The sequence below is a fragment of the Phocoena phocoena genome, chromosome 10 (genome assembly GCF_963924675.1).
Source record: "Phocoena phocoena chromosome 10, mPhoPho1.1, whole genome shotgun sequence".
Lineage (NCBI taxonomy): Eukaryota > Metazoa > Chordata > Mammalia > Artiodactyla > Phocoenidae > Phocoena > Phocoena phocoena.
The window spans coordinates 39,221,306-39,236,960 of record NC_089228.1 but is presented as its reverse complement, the minus strand read 5'-3'; the positions used below and the strand labels follow the sequence as shown (position 1 = coordinate 39,236,960).

At 38.4% G+C, this 15,655-nt stretch overlaps 1 protein-coding gene across 3 annotated transcripts in view; it reads right to left on the bottom strand.

The window, feature by feature from the left end:
* Positions 1-15,655, bottom strand: part of PRKAR2A (protein kinase cAMP-dependent type II regulatory subunit alpha) — a 76,656-nt gene that overhangs the window by 13,568 nt on the left and 47,433 nt on the right. For 2 of the 3 annotated variants that reach the window (XM_065885193.1, XM_065885194.1), the window contains exons 3-6: positions 15,292-15,344; positions 12,726-12,809; positions 7,898-8,004; positions 3,838-3,991 (exon numbers count right to left, since the gene is read on the bottom strand). In XM_065885193.1, coding sequence (XP_065741265.1) covers positions 3,838-3,991; positions 7,898-8,004; positions 12,726-12,809; positions 15,292-15,344 — 398 coding nt within the window. The remainder of the gene's footprint in view (positions 1-3,837; positions 3,992-7,897; positions 8,005-12,725; positions 12,810-15,291; positions 15,345-15,655) is intronic. The other variant, XM_065885196.1, reaches the window with a different exon arrangement.

The following is a 15,655-nucleotide window of genomic DNA, read 5'->3' as shown; positions in this document are numbered from 1 at the left end:
TGTCAACATTTTAGTAGTTTGAGTAAAGTGTAGAAGTTTAACGTCCATTTAGGCCCCTTTCCTTCCCCTTTAGAATGTAATTGTCTTAAATATTTCCTCTATATACATTAAGAACCATGTAAGACAATGTTATAATTTTGCTTCAAGCATCTAACCTATTTTAGAAAACTCAAGAGGAGGATAGACTTTTATGTCTATCCATATGTTTACTGTTATGCTTTCTCCATTCTTGGTGTTCCAAATTTCTTTCTTTTTTTTTTTTTTTTTTTTTTTTTGTGGTACGCGGGCCTCTCACTGTTGTGGCCTCTCCTGTTGCAGAGCACAGGCTCCGGATGCACAGGCTCAGTGGCCATGGCTCACGGGCCCAGCCGCTCCACAGCATGTGGGATCTTCCCGGACCGGGGCACAAACCCGCGTCCCCTTCATCGGCAGGCAGACTCTCAACCACTGCGCCACCAGGGAAGCCCCAAATTTCTTTCTTTTATCACTTCTGCAGGTGACAAAGTCTCAGTTTTGTTTTACCTGAGAATATCTTCATTCCTGAAGGATATTCTCACTAGGTATAGAATTCTGAGTTGACAGTTCTTTTCTTTCAGCAATTGAAAAATGCTGTGCTACTTCCTTCTGGCCTTCATGGATAGGAAATCTGGTGTCATTCAAATTGTTTTTCCTCTGTAGGTAAAGCATTGTTTCTCTCTAGCTGCTTTCAAATTTATTCCTGTCTTTAGTTTTCTAAAGTTTGATTCTGATGTGTTTTGGCATAGATTTCTTTGGGTTTATCTAATTTGAAGTTCACTCAGCTTCTTGAATCTGTAGGTTTATTATCTTTCACCAAATTTGGGGATTCTCCAACTATTATTTCCTTGAATAATTTTTTAGCTCTATATTCTTTCTCCTCTCCTTCTGGGACTCTGATGACACAAATACTGTACCTTTTCTTATTAGTCCACAGGCTCTGTTCATTTCAGTCTATTTTCTTTCTGCTGTTCAGACTGGGTAATTTCTATTGTTCTATCTTCAAGTTCACTGATTCTTTCCTCCCTTATATTCATTCTGCTATTGAGCCCATCCAGTGAGTTTTTATTTTGGTTATTGTATTTTCCAGTTCTAAAATTTCCATTTGGATCTTCTTTCTGTCTTCTATTTCTCCACTGAGACTTCCTATTTTTTTCCCTTTGTTTCTAGTGTGTTCATAATTGCTTGTTGAAGGATTTTTATGATGGCTGCTTTAAAATCATTGTCAGCTAATTCCAATATCTGTGTCATCTTGGTATTGACATCTTTTTTTTTTTTTTTGCGGTACGCAGGCCTCTCACTGTTGTGGCCTCTCCCATTGCGGAGCACAGGCTTTGGATGCACAGGCTCAACAGCCATGGCTCATGGGCCCAGCCGCTCTGCGGCATGTGGGATCATCCCGGACCGGGGCACAAACCCGTGTCCCCTGCATCGGCAGGCAGACTCTCAACCACTGCGCCACCAGGGAAGCCCGGTATTGACATCTTTCGATTGCCTTTTCTAATTCAGATTGAGAATTTCTTTGTTCTTGGTCTAACAAGTGATTTTCTATTGTATCCTGGACATTTTGGGTATTATGTTGTAAAACTGAATCCAATTTTATCTTCTTTTTTTGCAGGCAGTCACCCTGTCTATATATATAGGGTGCCTGTATGTGTGGGAGTGCATGTTCAGCTCCCCTCTGGACTCTACTGACACTACTCTGGCAGGGGAAGTGGAGTGCCAATTAGTAACACCACACATCACCTCATTTTGCCTCTTTGCTGCTGGATGAGTTTGTTAAGTCCAGTTTCCTGCTGGCCCCAGTGACAGTGTGGGGAGGTAGAAGCAGTTTTTCCTTTGGTATTTGGCAGGAATAGGGTGGCATTATCATAAACGGTTTTCTATTCTGCCAAGCTGTCCTTTTCCTTGTCCTTTGGCTAAAGGGAGCAGACTTTTCTTGGGGCTGTTTTTATGTGTACCTGTTGGTGGATCTGGGTTGTAGGTTTTTCCAGCACCCTATCTGGGATATATGGGAATTAATAAGAAAACCTGGCGAACTCACTGTTATGTCCTTCCTTAATTCCTGAAATCCCTAGTTCCTAGCCAGTCCACCTTCTCCTTTCCATCTTTCAGGGTCTCCTATGTTTGTTTGTAGTAAGATATCCAGAGTTTTCTAGTTTTAAGAGGGAAGACTAGTGAGGAATGGGGCTATTCTATCTTGGCCTGGACCAGAAGTTGACATTAATGTATTTTAAAACTGAGTTTATTTTCCCCCATTATTTATTGATCTACCTTGAGTATTTTAAGCACTGGCTTCCCAAGTGTGTGATGTATTCTTAAACCAATGTATCTCTCATCTCTCAGGGGCAATCTTTTTTTTTTTTTTTTTTGTGGGCCGCACCACATGTGGGATCCTAGTTCCCCGATCAGGGACTGAACCTAAGTCTCCTGTTCTAGAAGCGAGGAGTCTTAACCACTGGGCCGCCAGGGAAGTCTCTCTCATGGGCATTCTTTTTTTTTTTAACATCTTTATTGGAGTATAATTGCTTTAAAATGGTGTGTTAGGGGCTTCCCTGGTGGCGCAGTGGTTGAGAGTCCGCCTGCCGATGCAGGAGACACGGGTTCGTGCCCCGGTCCGCCATGGCCGCTGAGCCTGTGTGTCCGAAGTCTGTGCTCCGCAATGGGAGAGGCCACAACAGTGAGAGGCCCGCGTACCACCAAAAAAAAAAAAAAAAAAAAAAAAAATGGTGTGTTAGTTTCTGCTTTATAACAAAGTGAATCAGCTGTACATATACATATATCCCCATATCTCCTCCCTCTTGCGTCTCCCTCCCACCCTCCGTATTCCACCCCTCTAGGTGGTCACAAAGCACTGAGCTGATCTCCCTGTGCTATGCAGCTGCTTCCCACTAGCTATCTATTTTACATTTGGTAGTATATATAAGTCCATGCCATTCTCTCACTTCGTCCCAGCTTACCCTTCCCCCTCCCTGTGTCCTCAAGTCCATTCTCTATGTCTTCGTCTTTATTCCTGTCCTGCCTCAGGGGCATTCTTAATTCTACATTAGTATAGCACAATAAAGTGCTCTAGTAGGTCTTTAAAATGTGATTTTATTTGAGGAAATATATTGATAATTCCAAGGTATATATTTAATTCTGCTTGTAGGGTAAATGGAAACAAATTATCATAGATGTGAACATTTTAAAAGTGAAATTTGGAATCTGTGCAAGAGGATGATTGTTTTGTTTAAGAAGGAAGAGAATTATGTATTTTGAGGCTTGATAATGAAGGAAGCAAGGTGGGTCGTGTATAATAGAGGATAGGATCATAGCAGTACTGTGCCTAAGACATTCTAGGAAAGTTCTATTTCCCAGAATATGGCTATCAGCCTTTCTAGTCATCTAAATCTATTGAATATTGGCATGGACCAATGAATAAAGAGATGGCCAAACACAGAGGAAAGTTAGTCCTAGGATAGATAGAGATGGAAAACATGGTTGGCAGAGCTTTCAATGACACTTATTTTTCTAGGCTGTCTCTTGTACAGAGTTATCCCCCCTCTCTCTACTTGTCTGATAAAAACATAAATGGAAAATGTAGTAAGAGCTGACACACTGCAAGGTCACAAGACCCAGTCTTTTCTATGTAATTTGGAATAAATGGTTTGTTGATAAATCACTTCAGAGAAATGGAAAAACACACTGGTACAAAACCTTCCACAATGTCTTTCAGATAATTGGCTATAAAACATAGTGTGAACCAACAGCCCAAGGACAGAGACTCAGAAGTAAGGGGAATTAATACCATGCTATGCAAGGAGAACCATATCTCTAACTCACCAGTCCCCAAAGGGAGCCTTCTGAAGTGGCGACAATGGTAGCAGCTCTCGGGGTGTTGTACATCAGAGCTAGTTCTCCAAAACTGCCATGGTTGTCATACTGACCAACAGAGCGGGTGTGATTATCTTTTGTTACTAAAATATCATAGGTTCCCCTGGAAATATAACAAGAAACAATTTTACTTATAATGGGCAGGTGTACATGAATAGAAGGCTGTTGTTATTGGGGAATTCCAACAGATTTTTGCTAGTATATAGAAATATAATAGATTTTTGCATTTTGACTTTGTATTCTGTGACCTTGCTAAACTCATTTATTAATTTTAATGAGTGAACTTGGCATTTTCTAGAGGATCATGTCATCTGCAAACAAAGACAAAGCAGCTTTATTTCTTCCTTTCCAATCTGTATGCTCTTCTTCCCTCCCGTCAGTCCTTCTCCCCTCACTCCATCTTTTTCTTTTCCTTCTTTTTTCTTTGCTTTATTGCGTTGGTTAGGACCTACAGTATAATACTACACTGAAGTGGTGAGAGGAGACATGCTTTGCTTGTCTGGTTCTCCATCTTAAAGGGAAAACATTCAATCTTTCACCGTTAAGTATGAGGTTAGCTATAGGTTTTTTCTTTTATAAATGCCTTTAATCAGGTTGGAGAAAAGTCCCTTCTATTCCTAGTTTGCTGAGAGTTTTTATCATGGAAAGGTGTTGAATTTTGTCAAATGCTTTTCCTGCAGGTATCGAAATGATTGTATGGGTTTTCTTTTGTAGTCTGTTGAAAACTAGTTTGTAGAACTGATTAAAATAAAGAAAAAAAATGATACAATTCTCTATCTATTGATTGTTTATGACTACTAAAGAAAAATATTCAGAATGGACAAACATTTGGAGAAATAGGCACTCTCAATACACCACTGAAGCAAATGTAAATGTTTTAAAGTTTCTGAAAGATAATTAACAACATAACAAATTCCTTAAAGAGACCCTTTGACATAGCAATTCCATTTCTAGGCACTCTGAAGGAGATAATCAAAGATATTGGAAAATATTTAACTGCAGGGATGCTCACCAGGTTATATTTATAAGAACAAAAACCAAAAACCACAATTTAATCTGCTAACAAAAGGGGATAGGTCAAATATATGTCTATATTCATATTATGCAGTCAATATAAATCATGACATAGAATAATATTGTATCCCATGGCAAACTACTTCAAATAGATTTTAAAAATCAAGTCAATGTATATGACCTAACATAAAAAGTATACATATAAATGTAATAAAGAGTTGACTACATTTTACATGTTTGTTAACAGCTTTGAAGCCCTACCACTCCCAATCCTTCTTCCTCTTCTGTCTCACATCTGGGAAAGCTGAGAAGAAAACCTGGGTGCTCCCTTATTTGGCACTGATGGGATATTCAAACAAAACTAGAGCCTGCTCATATATAAGAGTACTCTGACCTCAGCCCCACCCTCTAACCACCGTGAAACGCCAAGCCAGTCACCCCTCCCCGCTGTCTTAAGTCATTTTTGGACCTCTTGGGAACCTGGCCTGTTCTCCCTTAAAAGCCTCATTATGTGAGTGATAAATACCCTCTTAGCTGTGTGTGTGGTAAGATCAGTCTCAATATCTGAACCAAATTTGGGGTAATGGATCTGACCTAACAGTAAAGCATAGGATAAAAAAAAAAAAAAAAGAAAGGAAGAATATACTCTGGGGATGAAATTAGGGCTAAATTACTTTCTTTCCTGGTTTTTTTTTTTTTTCCCTAAGTTTCCTACAAAGAGCCTCCACTTGTCTGATAAAAATCATTAGGTATCATATGTTACACAAGAAGCAAAGAATAAAGCCAATCACTCAAATATCAGGTACACAGTACCAACCCTGCTCTCAAGGGAGCTCACCACTGAATAGGTAAGCTGAACTGTATTTGACCTGGTGGACAAGGCAAAAGTAACAAGGACATGAGTGGCATAAATGGAACTCAGGGTAAATTCACTTACGTGTTTTTCGTCTCTCTTCCAGGAGACACTAGCAACTTAATTTTGGGAACAACACAAATAATTTCAGGAAGCCACAAAACAGAGTCTTTCCTAACCTCTCTCACTTCGGTCCTCTTCCAAATAATGGGACATCTTTTTCTCACTGTTGTTACCATCAAATTATGTAATAATTATCTATTTAATTATGTAATAGTTATCTATTTCTAGTCTCTCCAACTAGACGATGAGTTTTTTGAGGTCAGGAACAATATCTTTTTAATAATTTATTAACAGCCACTTTCAGTGCATGCAAAAGATAATACCTCTCATTTACATGTGTAATAACAAATCATTCCCTTTGTAGACAGGCATTTCAACCTATAAGCTATGGATATGTGCAGGTAAATGCTTATTTCCCTACTGGTACCTACTGGGATTCCTGTCTTGGTGAGGGAGCACACGGCAGAGCAAGGGGGAAAGGTGGCTGTTGGAAGTGGTGATATAACTTAAAAAAATTATTCTGTCACTACTTACAGAATTCTATGAAGGAAGCATGAGTATAATAGATAAAACAGTCTTTAAGAAGACATTATTTGTATCATCTTTACTCTTTAAATAAAACATTTCTTTCCTAACCCTAACTGTAATCATCTGTCAAAGTATCAAGGGCCAAAAGGTTACCCAAGGAGTACGTTCTTTTTTTTTTAATGTTTTTTTTTTAAAATTAATTAATTACTTATTTATTTTTGGCTGCATTGGGTCTTCTTTGCTGCACGCGGGCTTTCTCTAGTTGCGGCGAGCAGGAGCTACTCTTTGTTGAGTTGCGCAGGCTTCTCATTGCGGTGGCTTCTGTTGTTGCAGAGCGCAGGCTCTAGGCGCGCGGGCTTCAGTACTTGTGGTGCGTGGGCTCTGTAGTTGTGGCTCGTGGGCTCTACAGCGCAGGCTCAGTAGTTGTGGTGCTAAGTCGGGCTTAGGTGCTCCGCGGCATGTGGGATCTTCCTGGACCAGGGCTCGAACCTGTGTCCCCTGCATTTGCAGGTGGATTCTTAACCACTGCGCCACCAGGGAAGTCCAAGTAGTACATTCTTGAACACTTTCCTGAACGAGCAAAAGGCTCAACGAGACAGGGGACCAGCTGAATCTAGTACAGCTACTTGATCAAAATGAAAAGACCCTTAAAAATCTTAAAAATCAGGAAAGCAATTGGAAAAAAATGAATAAGGTCTGCAGAGTAGATGAGAGTACTGTATAAAATGTTAATATCTAATTTTTACAATTGATCTCTGCTTATGTAAGAGAATATTCTATTTTTAGGAAATATACACTGAAGTATTCAGAGGTAAAAGGGCTTATACCTGCAACTTTCAAACAATAAAGCTAATGCGGTAAAACATAAATCTGGGGAACCCAGGTTTATAAGAATTTTTTTGTACTATTTGTGTAACGTTTCTATAACTCTGAAATTACTTCAAAAGAAAAAATGAAAAATAATTAATGGAAGATATTGGGTGAAGCAACATCTTATTGATCTTAAACTCTGGTGAGGGTGTTCCTTTCAGGACTGAGGAGGGGTCAGAAGGAGTCCTCCAGGTGATACTAATAGCTCAAGAGGTTAGGACACACCAGGGCGAACAGGTCAAACCCAAATATTTCATGTCTCCCAACATGATTTATACCTGGAACAGAGCCAGAAGGGGCCAGAGGTATGGAGGTTGAGGCAGTATACTCATGTGTAAAATTAGGCTAGGATTGAATGATCCAGAGGACAATAAAGTGTTACGGTTATTCTTTACAAAATCAATTCACTTGAACATTTGCAAATAACATGTTTATAAAGCATAGCTTGCACATTTCACCTAATTGTAGATAGTGGCAACCCAAGTATGGGTTGTACTGAGGACTCAGGGCAGCAGTAGATAGAGAAAGGCAGGCTGTGGACAGAGAGGCGCAAGCTTTGAGAAGCTTGTTTACGTGGCCCTAAGTCCTGTCTGGGCTGAACAAAGCATAGGGTAAAGCACTTGCCCTGAATTATGGATCTTATTAAGTACAGCCATGCAACTGCAAAACTTCATCTCCTACCGTTCAATGACATAAAAGTTGTCCCCATCATCTCCTTGGTCAATGACATGCTCATCAACTTTGACTGTCCTTTCAAACATGGCATCGAGGACTTGAGAAAGCTGTTCCTGCAGGGAATACACAACGAGAAAAGATGGCTTCTACATTTGTGGGGGGAAAAAAAACTATGCTTATCTTAGTTGGTGACTACATGGTAGATGGTAGAAGTCCCCACATCAAACTATTCCCCACATTCAAGCAGAAACCTAAGGGCTGTCTGAAACAAATGCTTTCCTGTGGCCATTCAGCTTTGCATCTCCACATATACAGCACAGTTGCCAAGTTTTCTGAGGCAGCATTGTTTTGAAAATACATTCTATAATTTACGCAAAAACAGGTATCTAAATCATGGTGCCTATTCTCCCAGCCGCACCCACAAGACTGTCACCTGCCTTGATGGCTCTACTATGTCAGGTGTAAAGCCATGTGATGCCACCTTCCTCCAGGTGTTGATATTAACAGGATTATCAAGGCTAAAAGGCTGAGACGGCCTCACAGGTTATCTCATGGAACAGCACAACTACTACTCTGACTAGCCAAGCACATCACTTTACCTCTCTGAGACTCAGTTTCTTCATATGCAAAAAAGGGTTTAATAAATAGTTTCTAGCTCATCAACTTTTATGACTAAAGGAGAAAAATCTAAGGAAAGTATATGTCACATAACAGGTACTCAATAAACGAGACCTATTACCAGACATGTAATACTGCTACAATCATTTATACACAAAACATACAATTAGTTACTTACCAATATTACCTGCCATAACCAGAAGGTAACTAACTGTACCAGTAAGTATAATGAAAACAAAACAATGCTATTAAATTCTAACAAAACAGTGATCTCAGTCTAGGGCCAGCATCCCTCTGTCAGGGAAATCAGTGACTGTTACGGAGCACTAAATACCAGTTTCAACTCAGAGAAAGACTTTGTCTTTGGAGGAATGTGGATTGAAGATCTGACAAGGAAATAATTTTATTGCTGCATAATTCCATGTGATTTAGTGTTCTGTCAGTGTGACTGTGCTATCTAAAATAACATTATCACCAAAAAGCACCTCTTTAGTTCCATAGTTCCAGGTGTGCTGAATACTGTAAAAGCTGACAAATACTAAAAAGGAAGGCTTGCTACTCATGTGTCATCCATGTTAATGTGGAATGTGAGCTCAGTGTTGCCAGAAATCTCATGTTTAAATACAAGTAACAAATTAAAGTTTTCACATACAATACAGACCAAACATACACATCTATACCTGGCTGTATCTGGCCTGTGGGCTGTCCATTGGCAGCCTCATGTTTTGAGTAACTCTTCTTTTTCTGGCCTGGACTCTTCAGAAATATCAGTGTCATGATATAGAATAAGGCATGGGGGAAGCAATCTGGGTTACAGGGGACTAGAATCATACCATGACAACCAAAAGCAACGTGTGACTCAGGACTGGAAAACAAAACAAAAAAGCCATAGAAAACTTTACAGGGAAAATCTTAAAAGCAGTTCATACATACTTATACATGTGCCTACATATACACACAAGAAACAGTGTAAATGTGGCAAAATGTTAACAACTGGTCAATCTAGGTCAAGAATATAAGAATGTTCATGGTACTATTCTTTGACTTTTCTGTAAATTTGAAAATTTAAAAACAAAGGTTTGGGAAGTAAATTTTTAAAAAATGGAAACAAATACACTCACTGGAATGGCTAAAATCTGAAAAGACAGATAATATCAAATGTTGGTTAAGGATACAGAACAATTGGAAATGTCACGTATTGTTGGAAGGAATGCAAAATGGTATAACCACTTTGAAAACCATCTGGTAGATTTTTACAATATCAAACATATACCTACCCTATGACTCAGCAATTTTGCCCTCAGGTATTTTACTGAAGAGAAATGAAAAAAAAAGTTCGCAAAAAGACTTGTATAAAATGTCCAGAACATTATTCATAAGAGCTAAAAGCAAGAAATAGACCAGGTAACCATTGTCAGAAAAATGGATAAACAAACTGGTATTTTCATATAATGGAATACTTCTCAGCAATAAAAGGGAATGAACGAACATCACCAAAACAACGACACACTGACATCATGGATCCCTTGATATGATGCTCTGAGAAGGACACAACAGAATTTCTGTGTAGTCTGGCCAAAGATGTATAACCGCATTTCAATCATGAGGAAACATCAGACAAACTCAAATTGAGGTATATTCTATAATGGAATTAACCAGTACTCTTCAAAGTGTCAAGATAATGAAATACTAGAAAGAACTGAAAACTATAGCAAATTGGAGGAGACTAAGGAGAAATAACAGCTAAGTGCAATGTGGGTTTCTGGATTGGATTATTAACTAGGAAAAAAAATTAGTGAGAAAACTGATGAAATTTGAACAAGGTTTTTAGTTTAACTAATGGTATTGTAACAATGTCATTTTCCTGGTTTGGTTTTATTTTTTTTTACATCTTTATTGGCATATAATTGCTTTACAATGGTGTGTTAGTTTCTGCTTTATAACAAAGTGAATCAGTTATACATATACATATGTTCCCATATCTCTTCCCTCTTGCATCTCCCTCCCTCCCACCCTCCCTATCCCACCCCTCTATGTGGTCACAAAGCACAGAGCTGATCTCCCTGTGCTATGCGGCTGCTTCCCACTAGCTATCTATTTTATGATTGGTAGTGTATATATGTCCATGCCACTCTCTCGCTTTGTCACAGCTTACCCTTCCCCTAATTGTACTATGGTTATGTAATATGCTAATATTGGCGGACGCTGGATGAGGGGTATATGGGAACTCTACTATTTTTACAACTTCTTTTATGAGTCTAAAACTAGTTCAAAATAAAAAGTGAAAAAAGGAAATGGAATGTTGAATAAGAAAGAATCTCAAAAATATTGTGCTGAGTGAAAAGAATCTCTCACAACAGAGTATATATTGTATGATTCCACTTATATGAAATTCTAGAAGGCAAAATTAATTTATGGTAGAACAAATCAAATTAGAAGTTGCCTCTGGGGGGAGGCGAGCAAGAATTGATCATGAAGGGGCATAAGGAAACTTTTTGGGGTGGTGGCAATATTCTACATCTTGATAGGGGTTTAGATTACCTAAGTGTATGCATTTGTCAAACCTAAGTACACTTAAAACTCATGCATGCATTTCATTATATGCAAACTTTACAATTAAAAAGCTATAAACAAATATTGAACTATCATGATATGCATGCCAAAGTATTTAAGGGAAATATACTGAGATCTCCAATTTACTCTGAAATTATCCTAAAAAATAAGATGGGTTAATGCAGGGGCCAGCAAACAGTTGACTGTTTTGTAAATAATGTTTTATTGGAACACAGCCATACCCTTTCATTTATGCATTGTCTATGGTTGCTTTCCTGCTACAATAATGAAGGTGAGTAGTTGCGACAGAAATATTTAGTATCTGGTTCTTTAAGCAAAAGTCTGCCAACCCCTTGGTTGAGGGTAGACGGTATATCATGTGACAAGCATAGTAAAATGTTAATGTTAGAATCAAGGCAGTGGATAAATACATGTTCTGTAAAATCCTTTCCACTTTGTTGTATTTGAATATTTTCATGATAAAATGTTAGAAAAATATAATTAAATCTGAAAATTCAGTTATCATTTTTCAAGACTGAAATGGTAAAATGTTCTCCAGCACTAAGAAAAATCTGAATACTAGACTGACACAGCAACTTCTTTAGAACATATGATAGTATAAAATTTACAAGGGGTTTTATTCACAGTAGATAAAGAAGCAAGTATGCTTTCCATTGATACAGATGAGTCTTCCAGGGAAAACAGTTGATACAGACTATTATTTCTTACAACCAGCCTTTCCTTGAACTCATGGTCCTTGTTTTATTCAATCTCAGACTAATAAAATTCTGATTAAAGTTCTCGCTATTCCTATAACCACACAGCTACCAAACAGTCTGGTTTACAGACAGCAGGGATAGTTGATTCCCTTGATTGATACAACATAAACTCATGTTTGACCAGCCAGATTCCCAGAAGGCTGTGGGGATATCTTCAGAAGACATATTTGCAGGAGCTGGGTAGTAGGAGAATTCTATTTCCTATCCTTCCTGTCTCTGCACATTCTGGGATTCCCCAGCAGGCCCAGCACCTCAGCCATTCATGTGGCTTCAGCATGTGGCCGTCAAAGTACAGAAGGAACAGGAAATCTGAAGCATCTCTGTCCTCAGGAGGTAGCCCTGTTTTCCATCTCCACCAAGAGAGGGAAGACAGGCACAGGCACAGATCCTGTGCTGGAGCCCTAAAGACACACACCACTCTGTGTGTGCCCCATGCCTGAGGTCTTCACTGAGAAAGAATCCTAAGAGGTGCCTTACACCAAAGGAGTGAGAAGCAGTCACACACTTCCAGTGGGTTAACCGCTACCGGTAGAGAGGACGCCACACTGGCATCTTTGGAGAAATTACTCTTCAGCATAAATAAAGACCCTCCAAACTAAGCCAGGGTCATGCAAACCTGAGCATTTCCTTTTAATATGACCCAACTGCATGGTCCTCAAATGGTATTGCCTTGGAGGAAGTACCAAAGCAGTTCAGAGAAATACTAAAAGTCATCTGAAAAGCTCATTATGGATTACAGTGCTCAACACAATGCAAACATTTGCAAGTAAGAAGAAGCTAAGGTTTTAATGCCTCATATGACTGTGGCTAAGATGCTAAAAACTGTTTAAATGATGAATAGGACAAAAGCTAAAAGCCAAAAATATTTTAAAAATCAATGTTACCTGATCAAGATTTTTGAAAAGAAGAATATCTTTGCAAGCTTCCTGAAGTCTGCACCTCTGTTGATCAGTTTTAGGATGAATCACCTGCCAATCCAAATAAAACCAGGGAAAATTTTTTATTCTATTTAAAAATATTACTTAACTTACAAATTGGTATATTTCTTTCTCCTAAAAATGGGAAAAATTAAGAGCATGTTTACTATAATTTTAACTCTATACAAATACCAAGCAGTACCCTGATCGTGGACAGGAAATATGATAGGGGTGAAGAGTACCCACCCTGGACCGCCCACTGGCTGTGTGGCTGGCAGCAAGTCAGCTATGCACTGGAAGCCTCAGAGTCCCCCATCCGAAAAGCAGAAGGTCACATATCGTTCATTCAACAAATATTAAGCATCGACTAGGTGCCAGGCACCGTCTCAGCTCTGGGGACATAGCAGTGAACACAAGACAAAAACACCTGCTTTCACATTCAATAAATACATAAAGTATGTTAGAGTGACAAGGCTAAGGAGAAAATAAGGTAGGGAAGGGTGCGTGTATGAGTGTGCATGTGCACGTGTGCGTCCAGATGAGGCCTGAGAAGGTGACATTTGTAAAGATCCCAAGGAACTGAGGACAACCTGAGGGAGTGAGTAATGTTGACATCTCTAAGAGCACCTCAAGCAGAAGGAACAGCAAGTAAAAACAAGGTCTTATGGTTGGTTAATAGCATGTTTGAGAAAAACCAGGAGACAGATGTGACTGATGCAGAGCGAGGGGAAAAGATCAGGAAGAGACCAGGTTTGGGGGTTAGGTGGAGGGCATTGTAGATCACAGATCTGGAACTTTTCTCTAGTGACATGGGGGCAATCTGAGGGTTCTGACAGAGGAAGGAAAGAGATCTAATGTTTTTAAAGGCTCATGCTGGCTCCTGAGTGAAGAACAGCCTTGAGGGAGGCAACAGTGAAAGCCAGAAAGCTACTGTGATTATCCTAGTGCTAAATGGTGGTGATTAGGACCAAGGTGGTAGCCATGAAGGTGTTGAGAAGTACTGGAATTTTAAATGTTTTGAAGACTGAGCCTATCAGATTTGCTGAAAATTTGAATGTGGGTATGAAAAAATGAGAGGAGCTAAGGGTGACCCTAAAATTTTGGACCTGAGCAACAGGAAGTTTGGAACTGCCAAGAAGTGAGCTGGGGAAGACTGTGGGTGAAAAAGAATGTCTAAACGGAAATAGTCAGGAGCTCAGTATGAGTTGTCTATTGAAATGTAAGTGGAGATGGCAAGTAAACAACCGCTATACAAGCTAGAGTTCAAACCTCAACAGCTTAGTATTACTAGTAGTATTAGTGATATCTACAAAATTAGAATTGTCATAAGGATTAAATGAGCTAATACAGGCAGTGTTTAAAACAGAACCTGGCATTTAGTAGGTGCTCAAAAACTACTACTCCTATTACTAATACTACAGGTATTTAATAAATGTTTATTGAACTAAAGAAAATAATTATTGCCTAGTATCGCTGTTATAATTGAGAGGCCCATCAAGCTCCTTCCTAAGTATTGTCTTCACCCTAAAAAAAGTACATTGCTTAAACTGACCAGAAATAACTGATGCCAAAAGTGTTAAGTAATTTAAATTTGTGATATTAAGTGATAAAGTTAGTTTAAAAAGTTTTAACTTTTTAAACTCATCAAAATTTTACAATATCTAAAATAAAAAATTCAAAAACCTACATGTCTATTATATTCACACAATGATAGCATTTTATTATTAGAATACTTCAGAAATCTTTCATAGTCTACTCATTTTAAGGCACACTTGAAAGATCATTAAAGTTTCTTTTATAACATCAATCTTTTAAAAAAGATGGTTCAAATTTGCTTTTATAAAGGTAATTTGTTAACTGTACAAGAATTTAAAAACCTGAGTTTTTAAAAAAACACCCCAAAATCAACCATAGTCCTACAACAACTACTGTTAATATCTGGGATATATTCTTCCAGGTATAAATCTTTGCACAAACAAGTAAATAAGTAAATAGGTAGACAGACGGATAGATATTTTTAAATTATTTTTTATTTTATAAAATGCTCTATAAAATGTACCTCAAATATACATCATTCCATGTCATTAAGCCCAGTCCTGTACCATCATTTCCAATTGCTGCAGATTCTCTTGACTTGAATGTACCTTAATTTAGCCCTTGGCATCCCCTATTTTGGTTCATTTATGTTGCTTCCATTTTTCAATTTTACAATACTGCAATAATCTCCTTAGAAAGGACCCAACTGTTTGTTAGGGATGAATTCTCCTTCACGTAACTGCTGAGTCAGCTGGCTTGACTAAGTATAAAGCTCTGACAGCTACAGCTAGGCATCCCTTCTTACCATATCCTCAACCAATCTTGCTTTCATTCTTCTTAATAATTGTCAATCTGTTAGTTAAAAGATGGCATCTTGCTGAGATTTTAATTTGTATTTATTTTAAATGTCAGCATGATTAGATTTGGTATGTAGAGGAGGAGGCGAGTGAGTGGGGACTAAAATTATTCTACCTAATACCTTTGCTGCAGTTCTTACCCTTGGATCAGTATCCTCCTCTTCCTCATCAGGGTTATAGGTCTCAGCACAGACTAAATTTGGAGAGAAAAAAATAAAGAGAAAAATAAATAAAACAGATGTGTGTCTTACTGGAAAATAGGAAGTGGACACAATTTTTTTTTATACACTGTTTTCTAAAGCTATAATGATTTTTGTAATCCCTTCCTTCAATTAACAAATATATTAAGTACCTAGTAATGCCAGGCATTCTGTTAGTGATGAAAAGCCAGCTCTCTAGAGATTGGTAGTCCAAACAGGAGAGAGATGATAAAAAATATTATCTACTAAATTCTATGGTAGTAGCAAGGACAAGCAAGAAAGTAATGTCTCTGCTGAGCTATGA